The 27361-nt window shown below is 34.2% G+C and overlaps 2 protein-coding genes and 1 long non-coding RNA gene across 5 annotated transcripts; all 3 read right to left on the reverse strand.

Annotated features, from left to right (window-relative positions):
• Positions 1 to 1978: 1978 nt before the first annotated feature.
• On the reverse strand, positions 1979 to 2800 carry LOC107903089 (uncharacterized). The gene is made up of 2 exons (XM_016829144.2): positions 2483 to 2800; positions 1979 to 2385 (listed from the first exon to the last, which is right to left on the reverse strand). The coding sequence occupies exons 1-2, from the start codon at positions 2759 to 2761 to the stop codon at positions 2212 to 2214; spliced, it is 453 nt and encodes a 150-aa protein (XP_016684633.1). The 5' UTR covers positions 2762 to 2800; the 3' UTR covers positions 1979 to 2211.
• Positions 2801 to 20956: 18156 nt separating this feature from the next.
• On the reverse strand, positions 20957 to 21544 carry LOC107902554 (uncharacterized). Its single transcript, XM_016828712.1, has one exon. The coding sequence runs from the start codon at positions 21542 to 21544 to the stop codon at positions 20957 to 20959; it is 588 nt and encodes a 195-aa protein (XP_016684201.1).
• Positions 21545 to 24812: 3268 nt separating this feature from the next.
• LOC107904781 (uncharacterized) lies at positions 24813 to 26216 on the reverse strand. Of its 3 annotated transcripts, none has more exons than XR_001686326.2 (3): positions 25947 to 26216; positions 25510 to 25708; positions 24813 to 25381 (listed from the first exon to the last, which is right to left on the reverse strand). It is a non-coding gene; the product is annotated as an uncharacterized lncRNA (long non-coding RNA). The 3 variants fall into 3 exon arrangements; XR_001686328.2 differs by having other exon boundaries at positions 24813 to 25403; positions 25947 to 26164; XR_001686327.2 differs by having other exon boundaries at positions 25825 to 26164.
• Positions 26217 to 27361: the final 1145 nt, after the last annotated feature.

Consider the following 27361-nt stretch of genomic DNA (forward strand, 5'->3'; position numbering starts at 1 on the left):
TGGCTAGACTATGTAGAGGCCGAGACACTTTGTTGCGGCTAGGATTGATATCATGCAAATGATTCCAACCAACAACGTTATTTGCCATTTTCATTTTGAAAGGTATATCTTCAACCATATTTCAACTCGATTCGTTCCTCATACATGGATTCATGGTTGATGGTCGCCAGGATAATTTTTCCACAGCGCCACGTGGTGTACTAATGATCCAACAAATGGAACAGCGGTTACTTTCCTATTCTTTGGCCTCCCGTAATAGCAATTCTTTGGTATCACCAAAGAATGGCTATTCCATGCAACCTTGAATAACAAAACAAAATTAATTTCCAGATTAGTCCTTTAAAACTTGGACTTAGAAAATATAAAAATAAAATATTTAAAATATTTTAATATAATTTTAATATAAAATATTAATTTAATTTAATATAAAATATTTTATTTCAAAATATAATTTGAAATAAAATATTTTATATAATTTAATATAAAAATAATTATATTATTTAATAATAAAATATGATTAAATTATTTATTTTTATTTTTATTAAATTATATTTCATAATAATCCTATTAAAATTTAATAACAATAACAATAATCATTTATGTAGAAAAAATTATGCTAAGGGTACTCTGGTCATTTTAGATTTTTTTAATGCTATTACAACATCTACTCCATTCAATGAAACATAATAATACTATTACAATTCTCTTTCATTCTATTCAACCAAACAATTGAATTACTAATTATAATTCTATTCCATTACAGCTCTATTACATTCTAGTGAACTAAACGTGTCGTAAAAGTCTTCCAGTTTCAAAGTTCAAGCATTGCTTGGACTCAGTTAATATCTTGCAAAGATCAAGTTAGGCCCGTAACATGTATTGGCAAAGAAGACGTGTTAAATACAAGTCAATGTGGAGATTTGTGGGGTGTGCCTTACATTTATTGAACAGTTTGCAGGTACTTACCAAAGTTAGCTGGTGATGTCACAACAAGAAGCTTCCCGACGTTGCGATGACAGATGACGTTGTGACAATGCGAATGAGGACGTTTCGACGTGGCAATGTGTTTCCCACAAACACCGAGTTTCTTCTTATAGTTAAACTCTGCTATCGTTTTCCAGTTAAACTTTAATTACTCTAGTAATACTTTAGTCATATTAGGACTTTAATATTAGCCTATTAAAGGGTTTTTGTAACCCTGTTTTAGAGAGTTAACAGAATATCTCGTATGTGAGATTTGATGAAGAGTTTTGGGAAGAGTTTTCAGAAAGAATTTTGTGTTTTAGTTGGAGGGTTTTGTATTCAGGGTTCTTTGTTTTGATTATCTTCATCTTGTACTTTTCAGATTTCTTTCTCATTAGTGAAGACCCTTTTACCTGTAGTTTTTTATCCTCTTAATTGAGGGTTTTCCACGTAAAGTTTGCATGTTCGATCTTCCTTAATTTTCTCTTTCATTGTTTATATGTGTTGATCCCCAATACTAATTTTAACCAACAAACACACCCAAGTAAGATTTATTTAAATTAGATTGTATATCCACACAGATTTATTTAAATTAGATTGTATATCCACACAACATTGATTGCATACACAGTAACGGTATTTAAATTAGCTCCATTGGCCGTGGATTCTACAAGAAAGTTGTGTTGACATTGATGATTTGGATTAAGCTGTTGGTGATGTCTGTATTGTCAAAGCGTTAGGTAGAATGTGTAACAGATGCCTTGACCATTGCTGACTTTTAACAATCCAGCATGTTTTAAAACTTGGTGGTAGTTGCTGCTACTAGTTATGTATCGAGTTGCTGGGATGCTAGTTATGTTTTATTGTGCTGTTGGAGACATGGTTTGTTGAATTGTTGTTGGGAGTTTATTTGTTGTCACATTGTCTATGTTATGGTTCCTGGTTTGTAGTTTGATGATACGATGGGTGGATGCGGAAGTTGGAGAAAACATAAACTATAAATTGAGTCAAAAGATAAAATAGTAAAGGCCATTCTGTTTTATTTTTCCATAGTATTATACAAATAGTCAACCATGTATATATACATGGCACTGACATGGTTGTGAAGGCCTACACACTTTCTATTAGTTGTACCGGCTATCAAATTTTTTTGTTATATTTGTAGTACAGGTAATGCAGCAGCAGGCAGCACATTATTATTTAATTTTGATAGCCTTAATTACCAGCATAGCTTGATGAAGAAGCCAGTTAAGCCTCTAACTCAAATGATGCCTTCATTTGGGGTGAACGGCTCCCGGGATCAATTTCAATAGATGCAATGTACCCAAACTTTGTAACTTTAAATTTTGGTTTTCCTCTTTTCTCAAGGTTGGTTTTGATTTGACCCCAGTGAATAGGTTGCCTTTGGATATCAGTATAGACCTGCAGCATGCATGCAATTAATCATAGATTAAATGATTGTGTATACCCATTCTAACTAGTTAATTAATGATAAGATTGAATCGAGTGCAATATATGCCTTGCTGTTCTCATCGAGAGGGTTGCTCCAGGCAACAACCCACTTAGTTCCATCACGTCGCCTGTACACAAGACCAGCAACTGAACCTGGAATATCAGCATCATCAGTCACTGATTCATGTATAAACTCTCTCGCATCTCCATCTTCAATTATTTCTGGGAAATCCGCATAATGAGAGCCTTGCCAAACTTTCTTGTCAGTCAAGGTTAGGGCTTCGCTGGAAGAGTTCCAAAGCTTGCCGTTTGTGCATTGTTGAGCATTTTTCTGAGAAGCAGCCATGGTAGCTTTCTATGTGCTATGGTTTGGTTGTGTTATGCTTCAAATATTGCACTACACACCTACTTATATACTAGTTTACACCATGCATGCATTGCCCATAACAACAATGTTTATGCGGACGAAATTTGTAGACTTCATTCATATCAAAACTTTTCTTTATTCCTATTCTTGATGTGTCTTTTCACTTCTAAGTAAACATTCTTTTCAATTAAAGAAATATATTTTGAAGTATTTGGATTTTTTGATAAATTATTTTTTAAAATTATATAATTTTTGTATTGTAAATTATCAATATAAAGGGTAAACATATGTAATTTATCTCATATATAGAATATATGTAATTTAAATTAAGTTTTGATTAGGCATAATTTATTATCAAGTTTATATATGATATTGATTATCACAAAATATTATTTTATTATAAAATAAATTTCAATTATGAAAAGGAAATTGTATTACAAAATTTTGTAATAAATATATTTATTTTGTGTTGGTTTACAAAGAACAACTTTTAAAAAATAATTTTGGAAAATTTTGTCAAATAATAAAAAATATTTTTAAAAAATATTTCAAGCAATACAATATATATATCAATTTTTTTTCAAAAAATCAATTCATTTTTAAAAGAATCATTTTCCGAATAGTTATTAAATAACGAAAGAATATGATAGTTTTGTTTTTTTCTGGTAAAGCATAAGATACTCTTTAAGTTAAAACCATGTTAGGTTACGTTACATTTATTACGTGGATGATTGAAAAAAATATTGATGAAAATTGTATCTCGGAGAAAATATAAATAAACTTTTAATATCAAATTTTGATATTTCGTGTTAAACTTTTTTTATGAAATCATATTTCGTATTAAACTTTTGTTTGAATTTCTTTTAATATCAAATTACTTTTCATAACTTATCGTATTTTATTTCATATTTAATTATTTTTAAATTGTGTACATGCAATTTAGCATGTATAATATTAATGACATTACTAGATTTTAATTGTTGTTTTAACTTTGAATTTTTTTTACTATTTTTTTAAGAATAACCAAATATTTAGAATTTAATCAAATGAGACTTTAGTTTAGTTGGCAAAAGCAGAGGTCTTGAGTCTTAAGTACCTAAGTTTAAGACATACCATGGACAATTATATACGTAAGGTTTTTGAGTTTTAGTTTAGTTAATCTTAATTTGGTTTTAGTCTCGACTATATTAGTACAATTGATTTATGATTATTTATATTTATAACTATATTATACTTGTTATACTTCAAAAAGAAAAGTTGATAAGTGAGTGAGTCAGAGGAAGCGAAAGAAGGATCGTACTCAAGTTGTTTGACTCGAAAAAGAAAGATTTGGATGTGACCTGAAAGAAAAAACCGAACAAATTTAGAAAATAACAAAAATAATAAGAAAAATTTTAAAAATAGAGGATAAATATTCAAAATAATAACTAAATAGTGAAAAGATAGATTAAAGCAAAGTGGAAGATGGAACAATAAACAGATGAATATGATGGATAGAATGATAAATGCCCAGTTGAACCTTTTGAGATATAAATCCCAACAAACTCAATTAATGGCTCTAATCATCCCTTCAAGAAATAATCCTTGGCAAATTGAAAGGTGAAGAATGAATTCTCACGACTCTTTGAAGAAAATCGAGAAGAAAACTACTTCTAAAAATCACAAGAAAGAAATTTTGCACAAGAAACAAACTCAATAATATTCAAAGAGTAATCAAAGATATTATTTTGAGCCTTCAAATTAGCTTCGATCATGGACGTCTCCTTTAAAAATATGGTACGTACCAACACTAAAAAAAGAAATGTTAAGCACATGAGTGTTCAAGTAAAATATAAATTGTAACTTTCTTTGAATATGCATAGTCATCCATAAGAATTTCCAAAGATTAGTTAATAATTTCACATAATAATCAAAATACAAAAGTTTAATATTATTATGTAAAAACCCATATTTAAAGTCTAAGGTAGAAAATTTTGTTGCAAGATCAAATGCTTAAAGTTAGTTAATAAACCTATCGAATGCAACAAAAGTAACCTTACCATACCTAGATAAACCCATAAAATCAATTGAACTTTCATACCAAGGTTTAATAAAATTTGATCAACGAGAAAACATGTTGTAAGGAAATATTTTACACACAAAATCAGTAGCATACTTATAAAAAACATTCAAGGTATGTCTTCTTAAATCAATTTCTAATATTCACTTACATTTCTTACCTTGTAACACTTGTGGGTAATTATTAATATTCAACTTACTTCTTTTCCACAAGTAAAATCGTCTATCGATAGTAGAGTAATATAATTGGAAGCCCATCAATGGATCCTTAAAACAAATTTGAGTCAGGGTTAGTTAAAACATAATCATTCTTCACTTTTGTAGGGGTATTTTCTTGCTTTTCATTTTTTCCACTTGAGAACTCTCCAATTTTACCCTATATGAATTTTTACTCACCAAAATTGGACCATTAAGTATACTTTTTGTTCGAAAAATTATAGTTTATGGGAACTTTGAGGCATATTCTCAATTGGTAAAGGTGGAGAGTTGAATAATAAAATTATGCCTTCATATTCTACACCATGAGACCTTTACAGCGATATATCACATGCTCAAAATGGTTGGGTGATGAATGAGAAATTGATGTTCAAAGTAAGCTACTTGTGAATATTTGTTGAGGAAAAGAAAAGCTTAGATCCCACATTGGTTAAATACCAAGTGTAATATGTGTATATATATGAGAACCCACTTGAAAGGTGATTGGTTAACTAAGCTGGGATTCTTGTCTCGCATGCAAGGGGTGCAGGTCCAAACTCGTTGGGGTTGGGGGCACACTCGCACGACGTGGGCGACGTGATATGTCGGGCACAAAGTGGGCCTACAAATATTAACCCAACACGAAATTATTTTTATTCTCAGCAAATATATACAAAACCTAATTTAAAAAGACGTATATCCTAATTTTATTTGATTCTAATCAATTTCATTTAATTTTAATCAAATTTATTTAATTGCTCCTTTAATGCAGATTTTGTCTCCTTATACATGGATATTTCCAAAATTCCTCCACTTTGAGTGCCTATAAAAGGCTAAGACTTCTACCGAATTTTTTGCTCAATCTCACTCTCTTTTCCTCTCCATAATTCTCAATGTTTCCATGATAGAAAAAGGAAACATTTGTCCGTTGATCATTGCAGAGGTGCTATTGCTTCGATTATCGTGTTGTTGTATCCTGGGAGACATTCGACCAACTTTTTTCCAAGTACAGTAGGAGCGGTCGAATCTGTCGTAAGGAAACTATGTAAAATAGGTCTCAACATCTAGTAAAATTCGTTATTCTTTTCGATTTTTGTTATGTTATTTATTGATTTTTCGTATCTAAAAATTTAAATATAAATTATTTAATTTAATTTAATTTATATATAAATATTTGTTTATTTATATATATTTGTTCGCTAATGTGTTTTGTCCAACACTTTTATCACTCAAAGTTTCTTTTCTCTCTATCTTTTCACATGATTCTTCTTCACTTCCTATATCCCCCTCACAAATATTATGAATATTCAATTCAATGAAATACATATCAGTGGGAGAACCTGACGTTTGTATATCATCTAACTCTATAGATTCAAAGAAAAAATCTCACTATCATCTATATTAATCAACAAAAGTCTCGTGCTAACACAATCACGACTATAGTGCCCACACCCTTTGCACTTAAAACATTCAATTTCATGAACTCTTTGTTTTTTTGGTAAAGAATTAGTAGACGTGGGCTACTTAGAAGATGTAGAAGAAGGTTTTGTAGGAACCTCACTTTTCCACTCAAAAGGTTTATCTCATCACATTTTGGCAGCAAATTATTAGTAGCATAAGGAGGTTTCGAATTCTTTAAAGTAAAATTAAAACTCGTACCTCTATAATATTGCGATGCACCAAATGAACGAGGATGGCGTTGTTGAAATTACTGCTCAATCTCAACTTCCTTGTGTACCACCTCCTCAAGATCAATGTAGGTTTGAAGATTAAGAGTATTGGCTATGGAAACGTTCAAGGCATCTACAAATTGCACCATAGTAGTCTCTTCATCTTCTCGCACATTTTCTCTTCGTATAAGCATCTCCATCTCCTTAAAGTACTTATCAAAAAATTGATTACCTTGAACAAGGCACCGAAGTTTTGTTTTGACCTCTCTGTAGTAATGAGAAGGAACATAACGCTTTCGCATCACTTGCTTCAACTCGTCCCATATTTCAATTACCCTTTCGTAATTTCTTTGATGATTAATTTCAAGTTGAATCCACCAACTCAATGCATAATCTGAAAACCCAAGGGTCGCCAATAAGACTTTTTCCTCTTACCGACATTTATAGTAAAGAAACATAAGTTCAATTTTTGATTCCTACTCACCATATGCTTCGGGATCATACTTCCCTCGGAATGGTGGAATGTTGAACTCTGGTTTAGCTAAAAAATTTTGCCCGCGGTCATTATTAACCAAAGTCTCATCATTTGGATGATAGACAGATCGAGCATTATTTGCACGAAGACGAGGCTGATCAACCTTATCTCCCCAATTATGATTCCGACACTCAATTTTGGTACTTAGACATTCCAAATTTTTGTTGATTGTGTCTAAAATAGTGTCACATTTATGATCTCGAGCATTTTGAACCTCTTGATCCTTTTGCAACTTCCCAATCATAGTATTGTGAATCATTATGAAAGCTTAAAAAGAACACAACACTAAATAAAAGAAAAATTAATCAAACCTCACTATTATACACTCACAATAAATAAATAAAAACTCTAAGAGACAAAGACAAAGAAAATAAATTAAGATTTTCTTGCTTGTAACTTTTAAAGAGTAATCAAACTCAATAATATTCAAAAAGATGTAGGATCACTCTCTAAAAAAGTCAACTTAATGCTCTAAGAATCCAAAGAAAAACTCGACTCCAAAGGAAGTAAGTTGCGCGGAGAAAGAAGAGGTAACTCTTTTCGTACCTATTAGCACAAGAAACGAAAATGTGTTAGAATGTGTAACAGAGTAGGAAAAGCTAAAAAAAAAGAAACCCTAATGCTAGAATCAAAGAAAATAAACTAACCAACTGAAAACCCGAAACAATGGAAAACAACTTGAATTTTTTCGTTCAAAGTGTTCTCGATTTCCAAAATCACGAAATTTAAACTAGAGTCTCCTCAAATAATGTAGATTCGATCTAGAAAATTTTTGCACGAAATTCAACCCACAAAATATTTTTTTATTTTTTCTTTTATTCGTATTTATTTTTCACTTTTCTGATCACTTCTTTTTATGGGAAATATTTTTTTTATATTCTAAGAGATTGCCAAGAATTAGTATGTAAACTTTTAGATCGTTTGGAAAGCGTTTACCCACTGAAAAATATTTTTTTCGAAAATTTTTTGGGTAAAAAGAAAAAAAAACTATTTTGAGATTGTTGTTGGAAATCAGTTTATAAGAACACCTAAAATGCCCAAATCTGATACCAAATTATAAGGATTGAAGTGGAGGAAGTGGAAGAAGGTTCGAATTCAAGTTGTTTGACTTAAGAAGAAACGATTTGGATGTGACCTGAAAGGAAGAAACTAAACAAATTTAGAAAAGAACAAAGGAAATAAGAAAATTAAGAAAATTCAAAAAATAAAAAAATAAAGGATAAATATTCAAAATAATAGCTAAATAGTGAAAAGATAGATTAAAGCAAAGTACAAGATGAAACGATAAACTGATGGATATGATGGATAGAAGAATAAATGTCTAATTGAACTCTTTGAGATATAAATCCCAATAAACTCAATTAATGACTCTAATCAACCCTCTAAGAAATAATCCTTGGCAAATTGAAGGGTGAAGAATGAATCCCCACGACTCCTTGAAGAAAATCGAGAATAAAACTACTTCTAAAAATCACAAGAAATAAATCTTGAACCAGAAACAAACTCCCACAGTTGAAAACTTTATTATTGAAAACAATTTTCTGATTTGTGTACAATGCAATGGCATATAGACTAGCTAAATAAATCTAAATAAAACTCTTAAGTATACTAGAACTCTAATAAATCTAAACAATAAATAGTTTTAAACTAAATTTTCTTATTGACATCAAACTCCTAAATAACTTAAACAACTTAATAATTATTAGTTAAAAATTCGGAATAATAAAATAGCAAGAGCTGATAAAAATAATATTTGGCTCATATATAATAAAATTAAGCCCAAAACCCAAACCCAATATGATTTAAACTCGAGTTAAAAGCCTGAAACTCATAATTCCCATCATAATCCCGTCTAGAAATTCTACTCACACGGTCTTCACTAAAACGATCATAACTTGAGCTCTCGAACTCAAAATCGAGTGATTTAAATTGTGTTTCGAAGATAAGAGATAGATCTTCGAACGCCATGAAGATATCTCAACCCAAAAATGTCTGGATTCCATCCAAAAAGTCATCACAATTCTGTTGATTTCCCAAGCTTAAAAATTGAAAGCTTTAATGAATATGGAATTTAACAAACTTCACCCCATCAATGCATGTATAAAAAATAAATCAAAATTTTCTTTTTTCTTTTTTTTTTCAGAATCTCTTATTAATTGCTAATATATCTAGACATCTCTTTTGTGGTGACATCCACTTTAAACTTCATAATTCCAAAATAAGGTGAGCAAATAAGGGATTTACCTTCCAATTATATATCCGGACTAGATGAATATATGCCTGTTAATTTTGCTTTTGTTTTTCTTAGGAAAAAAGAAACAGAATATGCAAGAACCTTCATTCCTCACCATCTTTATCGTCATCATCATGTGTTTGATTTTGCCTTTTACCTGACTAATTGGAATGTATACATGTGTGTATATATACATGCTAATTGTCACTATCTTTAAAACATATATTCCAATTATAGAGGAATATATGTTTGTTAGCATCCTCGCAATTTCAGGCTTATTTATTAAGGTGAGATATTTAATAAATACGAGATTCATGATACACTTACAAATGGGCGAAACTTGAAAATTTTTTTAGAGGGTCGAAATTAAATTATAATTTTCACAATAGTAAAAATGTAATTTCATCATTTTAATAGACTCTATCTTTATATTTTCAAAGGATTAAATAAAATTTTTTATCATTTTTAGGGGGGGCAAAATACAATTTTACCTTTACTAATTTAAAATTTTAAAAATTTCAAATGGCCTAAATAGAAAATTTTCCATTTTAGGGGTGGTCGGCCCCTGCTAGGCCCTTTGTTTCACCCCTTCACTTACATTCATATTATAAATGGAAAAGAAAATTTACTATGCATGAATTTAGATTTGTCTAAGGATTGAGTTACTCGTTTGAACTCGAAGGTCTGCTCAAAATATAAAAGGGCTTGGACAAGTAGATAAAGCCCGAAAAATGGAGTGATTTGAGAAATAATATAAGTTCAAAATATAAAAGAGATAAAATAATTAAATAAAAAATTAAAATAATTTTATTTATAAAATTAGAGTATCAAATAAGCTATTATACCATTTGTTAGGTAAATTTACTAATAATTTAATGACGTTAAATGTCGTTTACCTAATTATTAGGTACTAAAACTAAACCAGCATATATAATTAAATAAATTTCAACGGATATATCATATAAAAAATTAGTACATAATAATAAAAGTCATCTCTAAATTAAAAATTTCCATCATATGAATTTAAATTTACAAAATATCCTTTAATCTTAATTATATATTTTTAAACAAAAATTTTAAGATTTGTTGAAATAAAAAGCACACAAACAAACAAGCAACAATTTCAACATTGAAGTTATCTCTCCAAAAGAGCTAAGATTAAGGTTTCCACTTTAAACTTGATAATTCTAAAAGCAAAAGGTGACCAAATGGGCATTTGTCTCCTAATCTTATATTTTTACTCAACTATAAATTGAATATATGCTTGTAAATATTTAATGTGCTGTTGGTGTATAGGTCTCATGCACCATCAAGCTTTTTTCTCAATCAAATGACTACACATTTTAAGCATTTGCAAATAATGTTATAATCTGTAAAGTGCAGCAATCCCCCACGAAAAATGTCCCTCTCCCAAGTACAAATCAACAAAATCTCATATCGATAACATCAATTCCATACCACCAGACCCTCAAAACCCCCTCTGTTATTCTGCCCTCTAAAAAGCAATTGTGCAAGCAATCGAAACATAAGACCCATATAACCAAAGATCCTTTAGACACTAATAGCTAACCAATTCTTCAGAAGAAACTCAACAACATCACTCATGATATATTCAGCACCATGCCTTAAACATTCTAGGCCTTTTTATTCCAGCTAACGCTAAAGCAAAGGCCACCTCATTTCCGTGCTTCTCAGCCTTCAAGAAGGAAATATTACCTACTTTATCCATTCTATTTTCGATATCCTTAAAGATAGATTGCAGCATCCACAGTCTCAACCTTTTGTTCTCAATCCAACTAAACACCTCATTTGATCCAATCTCAATTATTAGAGAGCCTTTACCTTTCCAGCCCATTCTAAATACACATCCAAAGTAATGATGATCGCTCCAATCTCAGCTGCAATGGAGTCCTTTGCTGCAACTAGACTAAAAAATAATGCCCTTGCCACCCCATTCAAGTTTCTTAACACCCCTCCACACCCAGCTTCATCCTCGTTCGCCACTCCACTTACATTAAATTTTACCCAACCATACGCCGAAGGATACCAGAACAGGCCACCAATTCTAGATTTTTTATAATTACATCAGCTTCTATACGGACACATTCACCATGATCTCTCTTGCACTCTTAATTCTTCTTGAACAGCCCTAACCCACATCAATGCCTGCATCTTGGAGTGAAATAACAAATTGCTCGCTGTAGACCACTTCCTTTCAAACACTAACTCGTTCCTTTCCAGCCACACAGACCAGCATGTCGCTGTCACTGATATTAACCATAGGCTTTTGCACACCTGTAAACTTCACATTATTACATAAAGAGTAAAAATCTAAGAAACCATCAACTGGATTCCATTCAACATCCTACCACTCGAAAATATTTCGCCAAAACCCTTCAATGAAATTGCATTGAAAGAAAAGATACTTTGCGCTCTCCAGTTCTCTATCGCACCAAGAGCAACCTCTCTCCAATTGACGAAGCTTCACACCTCTTCTAGTCAGGAACTCCTTAGTAGGTAGCCTATTTATTGAAGTCATCCAAAGGAAGCTTTTCACTCTATAAGGTACCTTTAACTTCCAAATCTTATCAAAAGTGAAACTAATGTCTTCCACTCCTTTGATCAATAATTTTGATAATTTCCTAACTGAGAGCACCCCCTTATTATCATGTATCCATATTAGTCGATCCTCCTCTTCTAGCGCCTGCACCTTACTACTGACTACTTCCCTTAAGCGATTGAGCATATCAATTCTTTTTCCAATAGTGGTTGTATAAAGAAGTCTACCCAATTAACCTCGGTAAACCAGTTCGAGTTTGAGAAGTCTTTCACTAACTCTTTCTTATTATTGACTAAACAAAACAGCCTTAGAAATTCCACTCTCAGTGGTTGTTCTCCATACCAAATATCCTCCCAAAACATTTTCATATTACCATTCCCAATCAGCTAACGAAAAGATTCTTTCCCTATCCATTTAGCCACTTTTGAGTCTTTAGCATTCTCCACGATACCCTTCCAAACCACCGACATATCTTTTGTGTTATTCGTACTAATTCACCATTGGTGTGCAAGGGATTCGTACTTCGCAACTATAATTTTTCTCCACAATGTATCTCTTTCTACCGCAAATCTCCAACTCCATTTGGCCATGAGTGTCTTGTTGTTTACCCTGATACCTATCACTCCCGCACCCCTCTTATCCTTTAGCAAACAAATCCGTGTCCACTTTACCTTCGTTATTTTCTTGTCTACCAACCTTCCCTACAAAAAATTCATTCTAATTTTGTTAATTTTATTAATCACAGCTACAAGTGCTTGGAAATTTGACATGAAATAGATAGGTAAAGAGGATAACACTGTGTTAATGAGCACAATTCTCCTTGCCTGGTGTGTCGCTAAAAGCACCAAAAATAACCTATCCCTATGAAATAACAAAAAGAATAGTATACGGGAAGTAGGGTCAAATCTTCAAGGACTGGATTGCTACAACTTCTTGTTCCTCAAAATCCTAGGCACAATCGTGCCCAAGAAAAATAGCGTACTTGGAAATAATAAAAAAGACAGAATTAAAAATATGGACGAATTGAAATTGTATGAATTAAAATTAAAATTGTAAAAAGAAACAAAATTGAGGAAATGGATTCTTCGATTTAAGGGATTCTAGCCTCGAGTTGTGTCGATCCTCATTAGGTTCAATCCTAGGCTTTTAGGTGATCATTCTCACACCAGAATAAGCCAGCCATAGTGAAAGAGAATGACTAGGACCACCAGCTCCACTTAGATTTTAGACTTACGATTTAGAGGAACCTGACTCTAGCCAACCATCACTTTTGTGGGACCTTCTTACACTAGATCATCGTTTCTTAATGGCGAATGCCACGCCATTTTTTTCTTGGGCTCGAAAACCTCTGACATAGTAAGTTAGTGAATCGACTGTGCAACCTTCCCAAAATATATAAAGCGACCGCCTTTGCATAAGATGAAAAGATCACTTTGGAAGGACATAGATGGAAGCGTCACTCCCATAATACAGAGAAATGGTGAATACTCATTGAAAAGGCTAAGTGCGGGTTCTAAGCCTCATGAACCTTTTTTGAGGAATCTCGATAACCTTTGACTAGATGAGTTTAGTGGCTCATGCTTTTTGGAAAAAAAGGAAATAAGTTTAATGGAATGGAATTTTATTGAAAAATAGAAGGAACAAAAAGGCTAGAGCTTTAGGGGCAATGAGTGTTTAACAGAAAAGATGAAAGCGATGATGGAGGGTGCAAAGTAATTGGTGGGGGGGACAGTGGGGAAGAGATATGGATAAGGGTGACGGTAAGGTTGAAGGGGAAGGTGCGAGTGAAGAAGAAGGAGGATGAGAGGTTTCATGTAAAGGAGAGGGAGGTGGAGAAGGATAAGCGTGGTCTAGGTTGACGTGTTGGGGTTTCGAGAATCGACGCCGACTATTATTAACGTTGAAGGGTGGTTCAACGGTAGCGCGACTCCTAGTCCTAGCCATGGTGGTTCGAAAATCAGCGGTTTAGGTAAAGGAGAGGGCTAACGGCGGCTTGAAGGAGTTTGAGGTGAATATGGGTGAAAAATTAGAGTTTGAAGGTGTAGAAGGAAGGGTTTTTAGGTGTAGGGTGGGTGTTTGGACGTAGGTTTGGGTGAGTTTAAAGCAGGGATGCGCTATTCCTACCTGGATTAGGGAAGAATATGGGGTGTTTGCTAAAGCATGCCTATTCCTTCAAGATGCCGTTCCAATTTGAATTTTTTTCTCATCGGTTCGCTTAGACAAAAAAGAGAAATTTATTAACATGAAAATAAAATAAAATAAAATAAAGTAATATATAATAAAATAATAAATAAATAAATAAAAATTGGGTTACCTCCCATTAAGTGCTTGTTTTATGTCATTAGTTTGACGTCCCGATTAGTATTATGGAGGTTCCAGCTGAATCTTTTCAAACGTATAAGCTTGAAAATTCTCATAAAACGACTTCAACCTTTGACCATTGATTGTGAATCGTTTTCCCTACTCTTCACTTCCTGTTTCAAGTACACCATGTGTGAACAATTCAGTTACAATAAAGGATCTTTGCCATCATGACCGCAGCTTACTAGGGAATAATTTTAGCACAGAGTTATAAACTAACACTTTTTATCCTATCGAGGAATGCTATCGGGATATTTTATTATCATGGAACAATATTGTTTTTTCCCTATAAATACGAGCATTCTTGTAGGCATATTACGAATTTACTCTAATTCTTGGATGTCTAATTTTCTTGCTTTTCCCGCAGGTTCTAATTCCATGTTACATTGTCGTATAGCCCAGTAAGCCTTATGTTCCAATTCTACTAGAAGGTGGCAAGCCTTGCCAAAAACAAGCCGATATGAGGTTATGCCAATTGTTCCCTGATATACCATCCGATATGCCCAAAGTGCGTCATTTAGACAAAGACTCCAATCCTTTCGATTAGGCTGAACCGTTTTCTCCAAAATGGTCTTGATGTCTCAATTCGAGAGTTTTGCTTGGTCGTACATTTGGGGGTGATAGGTTGTAGTTATACGGTGTTGAACTCTGTATTTTTTCATAAGTGCCTCCATGACTCTATTGCAAAAATGGGTTCTGCGATCGCTGATCAAGGTCGAGGTGTGCCAAACCTAGAAAAAATAGTTCGTTTTAGAAATTCCACAACAATCTTAGTATTGTTATTGCGAGTAGGCTTTACTTCTATCCACTTAGAAACATAGTCTACCGCAAGAATTATATACACATTTCTAAATGAGGAAATAAACAGACCTATGAAGTCGATACCCCACACATAAAAAATCTCACATACATGAATAGGGGATAGGGGCATTTGATTTCGCTTAGTTATGTTACCTGTATGTTGGCATTTATCACAAGATTTATAAAAATTATATGCATCTTAGAAAATTGTGGGTCAGTATAGCCACACTCTAATACCTTATGAGCAATCCATTTAAGGCCAAAGTGACATCCACAAACTTCGGTATGACAAAAAGTGAGTATAGAAACTACCTCGATTTTCAAAACACATCGTCTTATTATATGATTTGAGCAATGTTGCCACAGGTATGGGTTATCCCAAATATAATATTGAGCTTCCTTTCTAAGCTTGTCTTTCATGGAACATGCTAACCTAATGGGCAGTGAACTTGTGGCAAGGAGGTTCACCATATCCGCATACCATAGGAAATGTGCTTTGGCAAAAAATAAGCCTTCATCAAGAAACTCATCCTTTATAGGAATGTCACCACAAGGTGTTTTTAACCTACTCAAGTGGTCAGCCACCAAGTTTTCCCATCCCTTGTCTTGAATCTCGATGTCGAATTCTTGGAGCAGTAAAATTCATCTAATGAGTCTTGGTTTCACTTCATTCTTTGCGATAAAATACCTAAGAGCTGCATGGTTAGAAAAAAAATTACTTTAGATCCCAATAGATAAGACCAAAATTTATCCAAAGCAAATACAATAGCCAAAAGTTCTTTCTCTGTGGTGGTGTAGTTGCATTGTGCAGCATCTAGGGTTTTTGAGGCATAACAAATGACATAGGGCTCTCTGTCTATCTTTTGTCCCAACACGACCCCTACATTGTACTCGCTTGCATCACACATGATTTCAAAAGGATAGTTCCAATTTGGTGCTTGTACTATAAGAGCAAAAACCAACTTCTGTTTGAGTGTGTCAAAAGCCTTTTTGCACTTTGGGTTAAACTCAAATTTCTTATCTTTTTGCAACAATTCGCATAGTGATTCAACTACTTTTAAGAAGTTTTTTATAAAGTGCTTGTAAAACCCTGCATGGCCAAGGAAAGAATAGACTTCCTTTATAGTTGAAGAATATGGTAAAGAATTTATAATGTCAGTTTTGGCCTTATCAACCTCAATCCCTTTAGCTGAAACTATATGTCCTAGAATTAAACCTTTGTCTACCATAAAATGACACTTTTCGTAATTCAAGATAAGATTAAATTCTATGCATCTACTTAAAATTGTCATAAGGTTTTTACGGGATTCATCAAAACAATCCGCACGCACAATAAAATCATCCATAAAAACTTCGATAATGTTTTCTACATATTTAGAAAATATACTCATCATGCATCTTTAGAAGATGGTCGGTGCATTGCAAAGTCTGAATGACATCCTTTTGTATGCAAATGTGCCGAATGGGCATGTAAAAGTGGTCATTTCTTGGTTTTTTGGTGCAACTGAGATTTGGAAAAAACCTGAGTATCCATCAAGACAGCAAAAATGAGTTTTTCTAGCTAAATGTTTAAGCATTTGATCTATAATAGGTAGAGGGAAATGGTCTTTTCTTGTATAAGAATTCAACTTCTTGTAATCAATAAAGATACACCACCCATGTTACACTCGGGTTTGTACCAGGTCTCCCTTAGCATTTCTCTTTATTGCCACGCCTGTTTTCTTGGGCACGACTAGCACTGGACTTACCCATCTGCTGTCAGAAATAGGGTAGATTACATCAGCATCCAGTAGCTTAATTATTTCCTTTTTTTACCATATCCATCATATTCGAGTTTAATCATCTTTGTGCCTCTCGCTTTGGTTTCGTGTTTTCCTCCAAGTAAATCTTGTGTGTGCATGTCAAAGGGCTTATCCCTTTTAAGTCGGTAATGGTCCAGCCAGTTGCTTCCTTATGGTTTTTCAGTACTTGAATTAAACTTTCCTCTTCGAGCTTGGAGAGTTTATTTGAAACTATGATCAGTAAAGTATTATCTTTCCCCAGAAATGCATATTTAAGATGCTTAGGAAGTGGTTTCGATTCCAAATCTGGTGCCTGCACAACAGAAGGTAGAAGTTTAGTATTCATTGGAGACAACAATTCATTAACAAATTCAAAATCATCAAACAACGTTTCAGGTTTATCTTCATAAGGTGACTTAAAAGTTTCTCCTACTAATGACTCAATTATGTCGACACGATTTACATTCAAGGTTTCACTTGGGTGACTAATAGCATCATAAACGTTAAACTTCACAATCTCCCCATCAAATTCCATTGTGAGGGTTCCACTACACACGCCAATCTTAGTGCTAATGATACTAAGGAAAGGTCGCCCCAACAAGATGTCTGAAGACCTAGGAGTGTTATCCTCTTCCATTTTCACTACATAAAAGTTTGCAAGAAAGATAAGCTCGTTAACTTTCACTAATACATCCTCAAGGACTCCTTCGGGATGTACAATAGACCTGTCTCCCAATTGAATGATAACACCTATTTTCGTCAAAAAACCTACGTTAAGTGATTCATAAATATAAAAAGACATTACATTTATGGAGGCCCTTAAATCACACATAGCTTTTTTTATTCCTAAGTGCCTTATTTTGCATGGTATTTCAAACATGGCCTTGTCTTTGCATTTTGTTGTCATCTTCCGCTACAACACCGCAAATACATTTTCACCAACACTTACTCTTTCATTTCCAATTAATTTTCGCTTGTTGGTGCAAGCTTCTTAAGAAACTTAGCATATCGCAGAATTTGTTTGATGGCATCTAACAACAATATGTTAATCTCGACATTTCTGAATGTTTAAAGGATTTTTTTTCCTCCTTACACTTCTAATGTTGGTTCAACCGTCCTGGAAACGGAGGTTGAGTTTTGGGCAATGGAGGTTTCGTTCAGACTTGTTCATCGTTCTCGTGCTTTTCCTGGACGGAATCTTGGCCAAGATTTTTGTTAGGATTTGGGTTCTAGTTTTTCTCCACTTTGCAATATCACTGCATTTGCGCTTGGGTTGGTTCCATTTGTGATAGTAGCTTCCCTTGTGAGTTCATTTTCTCAATTGCTGTGGTCAATTCTCTAATAGATGTCTAGATTTTCTATTGAAAATAAAGCATATTGGCTATTAATTTATTGACCATAGTTTCTAGAGAGGTACCTGAATCTCCCGTTTGTTGTGGAAACCGATTTTGGTATGACTGGTTATACCGTGGGTTAGCCCCATAACTCAAGTTAGGATGATCTTTCCTTATTGGATTGTAGGTATTAGTGTAGGGTCATATCGCCTTTGGGGTGGCCCAGGAAAGTTCCTCACAACATCCAAATGGACCATAGTATCATCATACAAATTAGGGCATGCATCAGTTGTATATTCGGTCGTTGCACAAATTCCGCATAGTCGGTCTGGTCTTACTTTTTCTGCAACAAAAGAATTCATGATATTAGTAAGTCTATCAACTTTATCTTCTAAAGTTGAATTTCTTAGTTGGTAAACCCTTCTAGTGGGTTCAAGATTGGCTCAGAATTGCTGAGTATTTGCAGCCATTGTGGATATGAAGTCCCTTGCCTGTTGGAGAGTCATGTTGACCAATGGCCCTCCACTGGCGGCATCTACCATATTCATTTCTATGGGCTTCAAGCCTTCATAGAAGTATTGGAGTAGAGACTATTCTGTTATTCCATGTTGTGGGCAGCTTGCACACAACTTCTTAAATCGTCCCCAATAGTCGTAAAGAGACTCCACATCTTTTTTCCTTATCCCAACGATCTCCCTTCTTAACTCAGCTGTATGCGATGCTGGAAAAAATTTGTTGAGAAACAAACAGGAAAGATCAGTCCAAGTTATGATCGATCCAGGATGTAGATAAAATAATCATTCCCTAGCAGAATTTGCTAGGGAAAAAGGGAAATCACTTAATTTTATTTGATCCTCAGTTAAGCCTTGAGGTTTAATACTAAGACAAACCATTTGAAATTCTTTCAGATGTTTGTGTGGATTTTTATTTTGTAACCCACAAAAAGTCGGTAGCAACTAGATTAATCCTGACTTCAGTTCAGAATTAGTATACATAGTAGGATATGCAATGCATAACAACTGTTGTTCCGTAAGAGCTTCGGCCATTTGCTGAATTGTTTGAGCCATAGGTTGATGTGCTTAGTTTGGGTTTACGTTAACCCTAGTGTTAGGCACTTCTTCTAGTGGATCAACTCCTATCTTTCGTTCTCCAATATTTGAGTAGGGTTTTCGTTAATCCTACACTCAACTTTGTCGCCTGCTTCTGTTTCTAGTGATGGGTTACTCTGAGTTCCTACCACCTTTGACAGCTTTTTTCGTAGCTTTGTTTCTTTGCAATCAGCTCTCGTAGTCTTTTCTATTTTTGAATTGAACGTAAGAATTCCTGAAGCAGATCTGGTCATAAGCAAAAGAAATAAGATTAGTACATTACTAGTCCTCAACAACGGCACCAAAATTTGTTGTGTCATTGAAAGCACCAAAAATAACCTATCCCTATGAAATAATGAAAATAATAATATAAGGGAAGTAAGGTCAAATCCTCAGAGATTGAATTGCTATAACTTCTTGTTCCTCGAAATCTTGGGCATAGTCATGCACAAGAAAAACAACATACCAAGAAAATATAAAAAAGACAGAATTAAAAATATGGACAAATTGAAATTGTAAAAAGAAACAAAATTGAGGAAAGAGATTCTTCGATTTAAGGGATTTTGGCCTCTGGTTGTCTCGATACTCCTTGGGTTCAATCCTAAACTTTTAGGTGATCCTTCTCATAACAGAATAAGCCAGTTATAGTAGAAGAGGATGCCTACGACCACCAACTCAACTTAGATTTTAGACTTACGATTTAAAGGAACCTCACTCTAGCTAACCGTCACTTTTGTGGGACCATCTTACATTAGATCATCGTTTCTCAATGGCGAATGCCTCACCATTTCGTCTCTTGGGCTCGACAACCTCTAACACAGTAAGCTAGCGAATCGACTGTGCAACCTTCCCAAAATACACAAAGCGACCGCCTTTGCACAAGATTAAAAGATCACTTTTGGAAGGACATGGACGAAAATGTCAGTCCTGTAATGCAGAGAAATGGTGAATACTCATTGAGAAGGCTAAGTGCAGGTTCTAAGCCTCAAGAACCTTTTTTGGGGAATCTCAATAACCTTTGGCTAGATGAGTTTAGTGGTTCATGCATTTTGAAAAAAAAAAGTTTAATAGAATGGAATTTTATTGAAAAATAGAAGGAACAAAAAGGCTAGAGCCTTCGGGGGAATGAGTGTTTTACAAAAAAGATGAGTAAGTATTCATGCCACTCCATCTCCTATTTATAGTACATAGAAAACCTAGTTTGTTCCTATTTAAACTCTAAATTATAAATAAAAATATAATTTGAAATTAAATCTAAATAATATCATAATAATCTTAACAATAATCCTAAAAATAAAATTCAAATTTAAATAGAGTCTTATGTTTATACATCTCTTTTTTGAATTTTTGCCCCCAAGTCTTTCATACTTTGTATTTCTAGCACCACTTCTTTCCCATTTCGCATGCTGACCCATTTTATCTTTAAGTTCACGCTTTTTGCCTCCAATTTCTTTTTACCTTCAATTTAGTCCCTACAATATGAAAACCCATAAAAACCCCAAATTAGTAGAATCATACTTAAAATGTATATGCAATTAACAAATAAAAGTATTTCATTTTAGAGTATTATCACTACCCAAGAGAGAGAACGACACTGCCAGCTCGATAGTTTCCTCTCAACTCTTTCCACGATTCCATTCCAAGTAGAAATCTTCCTTGGATCAACTCCTAATGGAATTCCCAAGTAATTGAACGACAATTCCTTTATCTTACACTTAGAAACAACAACCATTTTGTACATAAACTCCTCATCAATGCCAAACCCCACAATACATGACTTACGAAATTTAATACTTAACCTAGAGAAAATTTCAAAGCAACGAAGAATATACTTAGCATTCCTCACCACTTCCTTATCCGCCCTCAAAAATAAAATGGTGTCATCCGCGAATTGTAAATGTGTGAATGACTGACCAAGTATAACATCTTTTATCCCCTCAATGATCCTCATTTCCTCAGCTTTATCCATCACCAAGTGCAGTACTTCCATCACTAGAATAAATAAGAATGTTGATAATAGGTCCCCTTGTCTGAGACCTCTGTAGATTCTAAACTCATTTGTGACCATATGATTGATAAGTACCGCTGCTCTCGCTGTTGACACACACTCCAACATCCAACCAGTCCACCTCTTTCCAAACCCCATTTTCAATAAAACAAGCTCCAAAAAATCCAAGCGCACACAATATTAAGCTTTGGAAAAATCTAGCTTAAAAATCATATATCCCCCCGCACCTTCCTTCTTCTTAACCGAATATATTATCTCATTTGTGATTAATATTCCATCGAAAGTTTGTCTTCCTCGAATGAATGCGCATTGTGTATCACTTACCATGACCCTAATAACATTACATAATCTTCTCGATAGAACCTTCGCCATAATTTTGTACAATGAACTCACCAAACAAATTGGTCTGAATTCGAAAATGTCATTCGGATTTTCATTCTTGGGTATGAGCGCTATGAAAGACGAATTAATGCTTATCTCCAACTTACCAATTTTATAAAATTCCGCCATCATTTCAAACAAATCTTTTTGTACAATCCTCCAACACTTTCTAAAAAACATAGATTAAATCCATCCGTGCCCGAAGCTTTGTTCTCATCACAGCTCCACACTGCTTCCTTAATTTCCTCCATAGAAAAGGTACCTCAAGTTTCAAAATTTTCGCTTCATTCAGCCTATTGAATTTCAATACCATATCCATTTTCCATTTCCTCAAAGGGCAGCTAAAGTGGTTTCTAAAAAAATTGAACATCTTCTCTTTCAGCTCTTTAGGTTCACAATACCAAGAATTGCCAATTTTCATCCCATGCACAATTTTCCTATTTACTTTAATCTTTATCGCCCTATGAAAAAATGTTGTGTTAGAGTCTCCATCTTTCAACCATGTCATTCTTGATTTTTTTCCTCCAAACAGATTCCTTAATTTAATTGCTTCCCCAAGTTCTAGATTCAACCTTTTTATCTCCACCATTTCCAACTCTGTTAAATCTCGATTATCGCTTTCATCATCCAACATCTTAATCCTCTCTTGAATCCCATTTATTCTTTTTTTCCAATTCATTTTGTGCATCACCATTCCATTTCCTAAGAGCTCATTTTAACTTCCTCAATTTCCTTGATATTCTACCATTCATGCTGTCCATTTCATTCCATTCTTTTTTAATTAAACTCGGACACTCCTTTTTGCTATGCCACACGTTTATAAACTTGAAATGTCTCGGACCCCAATCCACTGCTCCGTTAGTTAACAAAATCGAAATATGATCCGATACTTATCTTTTTAGTCCTTGCTGTTGAAGATCTTCAAAATGTTCTAACCATTCTTCATCCACTAGAAATCTATCCAGCCTACTTTTCTTCTTTTCTGGTCCATACCAGGTAAATTTTTTCCCCATCAATGGTAAATCCACCAATTTGCATTTGTCAATAAAACTCCCTAAATCCTTCGATCCCTTTAATAATCCCACACAGTTGCTTCTTTTGCTCCTGTTACTAACCGTGTTAAAGTCACCTCCCATAATCCAATGATTAGTAAACTATTTTCAAACCTCAATCATCTCCTCCGATAAAATCTTTTGTTCCATCAACGTGCTGGGCGTATATGCATTGATAAATATTCCTTCCCAACCTTTGGACAACCAATTCGCTTCCACCACTACAATTCGATTAACACAATATTCCTTATTCATCTAAAAATACCCTTTATCCCTTATTGTAATTAACCCTCCCGAACGACCTACTTCTACTGCATACCTAAAATCAAAGTTGTCGTCCCCCCAGATTCTTCTAATTAGATCCCCAGACACTACCTCTAATTTTGTTTCCTGTAAAAAAACATACTTTTACCCTGTGCATTCTAACTAATCTACTCACCATTGTAATTTTGACCTCTGGTCCCAGACCTATATTCAAACTCGAATATTCCAACCAATATTCCAAGATAAATCAAAACAGCAAATTCAAACTCGCACCTATTGTTGCACTGGGGCTTTATTTGTTCTCTTCAGGTCCTTTGCTACTGCACTTCGAGTCTCATTATATCCTCAATGACATCCCTTTCATCTCCCCTTACACTTAATCCCAATTTCTTCCCCACTTCCTAGGTTTTCTTTGCCTCTCTTAAAATTACCTTATTCCTGTTGCTGATGTCCGAGTCTAACAATGATAAATTCACGATTTTCTCTTCACCCCTTAACACTGTCCTACCATTTTCCTTTCTCCAAATTTTATCCCTCTTTTGTTTCTCCTTAGATGTCAGCACCCTATCCTAAATGCCTCGCATGGAATTAATTTTTTATTAAATTGTTTCTTCTTCTTTCTACTTCGGATTGTATTTAAGAATACATCTGCAATCTCCTGGAAAATCCCCTGTCCCCTTGATTCCTTTTCTTCTGATTTGTTTTTAGAATTTTCTTTTTGTTGTCAAACTATTTTCCTCTCCCAAAATCAACTTTTCATTTCTAATTGATCCCACACCCTCTTCCATATCCTCATGTGCATCTGATCCCCCACTCGAGCTTATTACAAGTGCCAGACCCATATTTACTAAGTCCTTTATAGCCCGGTCCATACTTCTATTGTCTCCAAATTCCCCTTCAACTAAATTTCCATTAGTTTGGTGCCAGTATACTAAAGGAAATTTTGAAGGAATATGAAAAGTGTTCTGGACAGTGCGTTAATTTCAACAAGTCCACCATATTTTTTAGCACCAATACGTCAGAAGGAAAAATGAATGAAGTTTCGGCAAAATTGGGGGTTAGGATCTCAACAAACTTAGAACGATATCTAGGGCTTCCAAACATGGTTGGTCGACGGAAGAAAGAATCCTTTCAGCATTTAAAAGAAAAGATTGTTACCAGGATTGATGGATGGAGTACTAGAATGTTATCTCAAGGAGGTAAAGAAGTCTTTATTAAATCGGTGCTACAAGCCATTCCAACTTACGCTATGTCATGCTTCTTATTACCAAAGACTCTTTGTGGAGAATTTGAAAATATTTTTTCTAAATTTTGGTGGTAATAAACGCACGGTAGGAGAGGTATTCATTGGTGTCAGTGGAAGTACTTATGCCGTCCTAAAGAAGAGGGTGGATTGGGCTTTAGAAATATGGCTCAATTCAATGTTTCACTTTTAGCTAAACAAGGATGGCGTATTATAAACAATCCAAATTCTTTAGTAGCACAAGTACTAAAAGCGAAGTATTTTCCAAGTGTTGATTTTTTAAACTCACAGTTGGGGAATAATGTATCGTATACATGGAAAAGTATTTGGGCTGCTAAGGGCATTCTAGCAAAGGGCTTATGTTGGAAAGTGGGTTGAGGTACGAAAATTTCAATCAGTCGTGATTATTGGATTCCAGGTTTACCGCGTGATAGATTACCAGTTTTAAATTCAAATTTGAACGATAGTAAAGTTGCAGAGCTAATTGATTCAAGTAGCAGAACATGGAAACAGGAGTTGATTGAGTATGCCTTTCCGGAGGATGTAGCAGAGATGATCCTCAGTATCCCACTAGCTGAAAGTCCATGAAGATTTCCAAGTTTGGAGCGTTGAAGCAACGGGTGAGTTCACAACACAGAGCGCCTATAAACTATTACAAAGCATTGAAAATAACCCTGAAGCTTATGCTTTACAAAACGACTACAAGGATTTCTACAAGAAACTATGGTTACTTGATCTTCCTTCAAAAATTAAAATTACAGTTTGGAAGATATCTTGGAATTTTCTAGCTACGCGTGCTAATATGCTACTTAGAAGACTGACGAATACGACAATATGTCCTCATTGTAGTTCAGGAACTAAAATCATGGACCATCTCTTCCGGGAATGTCCTGCTACAATAGCAGTATGGAGAGAGTTATCTTTTCATAGGTATTTGCAGGGCAATCAAATGAGGTTTCTACAGTGGTTAACCTAGGTTTTCTCACAAAGCTCGACTCCTCAGCATCAAATTTTTTGTGTAGTAGTATGGGCCATCTGGGGAGACAGGAACAATAGACTGCATAAAAAAGATGGTAAATTTGGAAAAGAACTAGGGAGATTTGTTCATAGCTATATTTCAGATCTTGATGCAGTTGGTAAAAATAGGTTGGAATCTTTCATACCCGTAAAAATATGGATAAAGCCAGTGGACAGGGTAGTCAAAATCAATTTCGATGCAGCATACGATGGTAGACAAAGTAAAGCGGCTATTGGAGTTGTGGCCCGTGATAAGGAGGGTTTAGTTCTTCTATCATGTACGGAGGTTCATCAAAGAGTTTCCTCAACCTTTGGGGCAGAAGCAATAGCGTGCCGGACAGCCCTCTAGATCGGCGTTAACATGCAGTGGGAAAAAGTTACTATTGAAGAGGATTCTTTATCAATAATAAGAAAATGTAAAACAAAAAGTCTTGATAAATCATTGGTTAGTGCGTATTTACATGATATTCATCAACTTCTGCTTAAATTCAAGGAGTGTAGGTTTGAGCATATCCCAAGATTAGCAAACAACCTTGCGCATATCTTAGCAAGTGAAGCTCTGAAGAGTAGTAGAGGAGCCTACCTGGTTGGATGAGTCCCTGAAGCGGCAGAAACCCAAGCTGAAACTGATAGGGTAAGAGAACCAGATTGAAAGAAGAAAGCGAGAAATGAAGGGAGGAGAGTATAGAGAAGGGCAAACATCAAAGTTATTTCAGCAAGCCCTAGAGTGATTTGAAGCGTCTTGGAAAAGTAAAGAAAATTGAAGAGACAAGACGGTTGTAGTCTTTTAAGACTGATTGGGCAGGTAGAACAGTAAACATTTATTAGTATCAGATTTTGCTTCCTTTTTCATTTTCCTAGGAGATTAGGTTTCCAATTTTTGTCTTTTAGTTTTCTTTTTGCTGGGCTCAATTGTTTTTAATTGGGCTCATTGGTTGTTTTTCTAGGATCTTAAGTGTAACATTTATTTATCTTTTAAAAAAAGGCCAATCTGAAACTTATTTCAAAAAAACATTTCCATTAGTTTCGGCATCATGAATCATGATCCCCTTCATTTAATGCCCCCAACATCTTCTGACATTCTTTTCCATCTCTATCAGTTTCAATGCCATCTTCCATAATTACTTCCTCCATGACGTTTCGGTTGCCTTCCTGAGATTTCTCTGATTCCAATCCGATCGTCGATTCCGGTTCCGACACACTTTCTTTAGCCTCCTCCTGTCATACCTCCTTGTTCAAGATGTTGTTTTTAGATACTTCTGACCATCCCCTTTCTCTTACATTGATCGGAAAACTGATATCTCCCACCTTCAATGTTATTACTTCTTCAATCTGCATCGGTTGTTTGATTGAAATCAACATCTCAATCTTCTCCTAGTTGGTTGTTTTTGTCAATTTCTTCCCTATCGAAATTAGATCGCCCCAATTGCCAGCTACCCTTTTGAACATTTCGTAATTCCAACAGCATGCACCATCAATTAATCAATTAATAATATAAGACATTATTATTGGTGTAAAATAAAAAAAAACATTGAAGGACTTGAAAATAAATACAATTAACTTTATTTTTATTTAAACATAATTAAATATTAATTATAATTATTTTATTTATCTTTTGGGTTTTAAGTTTTAAATTTTGGGTTTCAAGTTTCAGATTTGATGTTTTTTCATTTATTTATGTTTAATAATTATAATTAATATTTATTTTTAAACCCTTCAATATTTTTTTTGTCATACACTAGTGATGATGTGTCATTTTATTATCAACTGGTGGTACATGAAATTTATGTACCAATGATACATCAAATATTCTCCCTAGCTATATATATATGTCTCCATCTCATAGTTTTTGTAACTCTGTTTTAAAGAGTTAACAGAATATCTCTTATATTAGATTTGGTTAAGAATTTTGAGAAGATTTTTTATAGAGAGTTTTGTGTTTTAGTTGGAGGGCTTTGTATTCAGGGTTATTTGTTTTGATTATCTTCATCTTGTACT

Source organism: Gossypium hirsutum, chromosome D05 (genome assembly GCF_007990345.1).
Source record: "Gossypium hirsutum isolate 1008001.06 chromosome D05, Gossypium_hirsutum_v2.1, whole genome shotgun sequence".
NCBI classification, from domain to species: domain Eukaryota; kingdom Viridiplantae; phylum Streptophyta; class Magnoliopsida; order Malvales; family Malvaceae; genus Gossypium; species Gossypium hirsutum.

Excerpts from the sequence above, each read along its gene's own strand:
- LOC107903089 (XM_016829144.2), bottom strand. The coding sequence starts at position 2,761 with ATGGCTGCTTCTCAGAAAAATGCTCAACAATGCACAAACGGCAAGCTT. Across the intron at positions 2,386-2,482 it reads CTCTCGATGAGAACAGCAAG|GTCTATACTGATATCCAAAG; the intron begins GCATATATTGCA and ends TGCATGCTGCAG.
- LOC107902554 (XM_016828712.1), bottom strand. The coding sequence starts at position 21,544 with ATGGGGTTTGGAAAGAGGTGGACTGGTTGGATGTTGGAGTGTGTGTCA.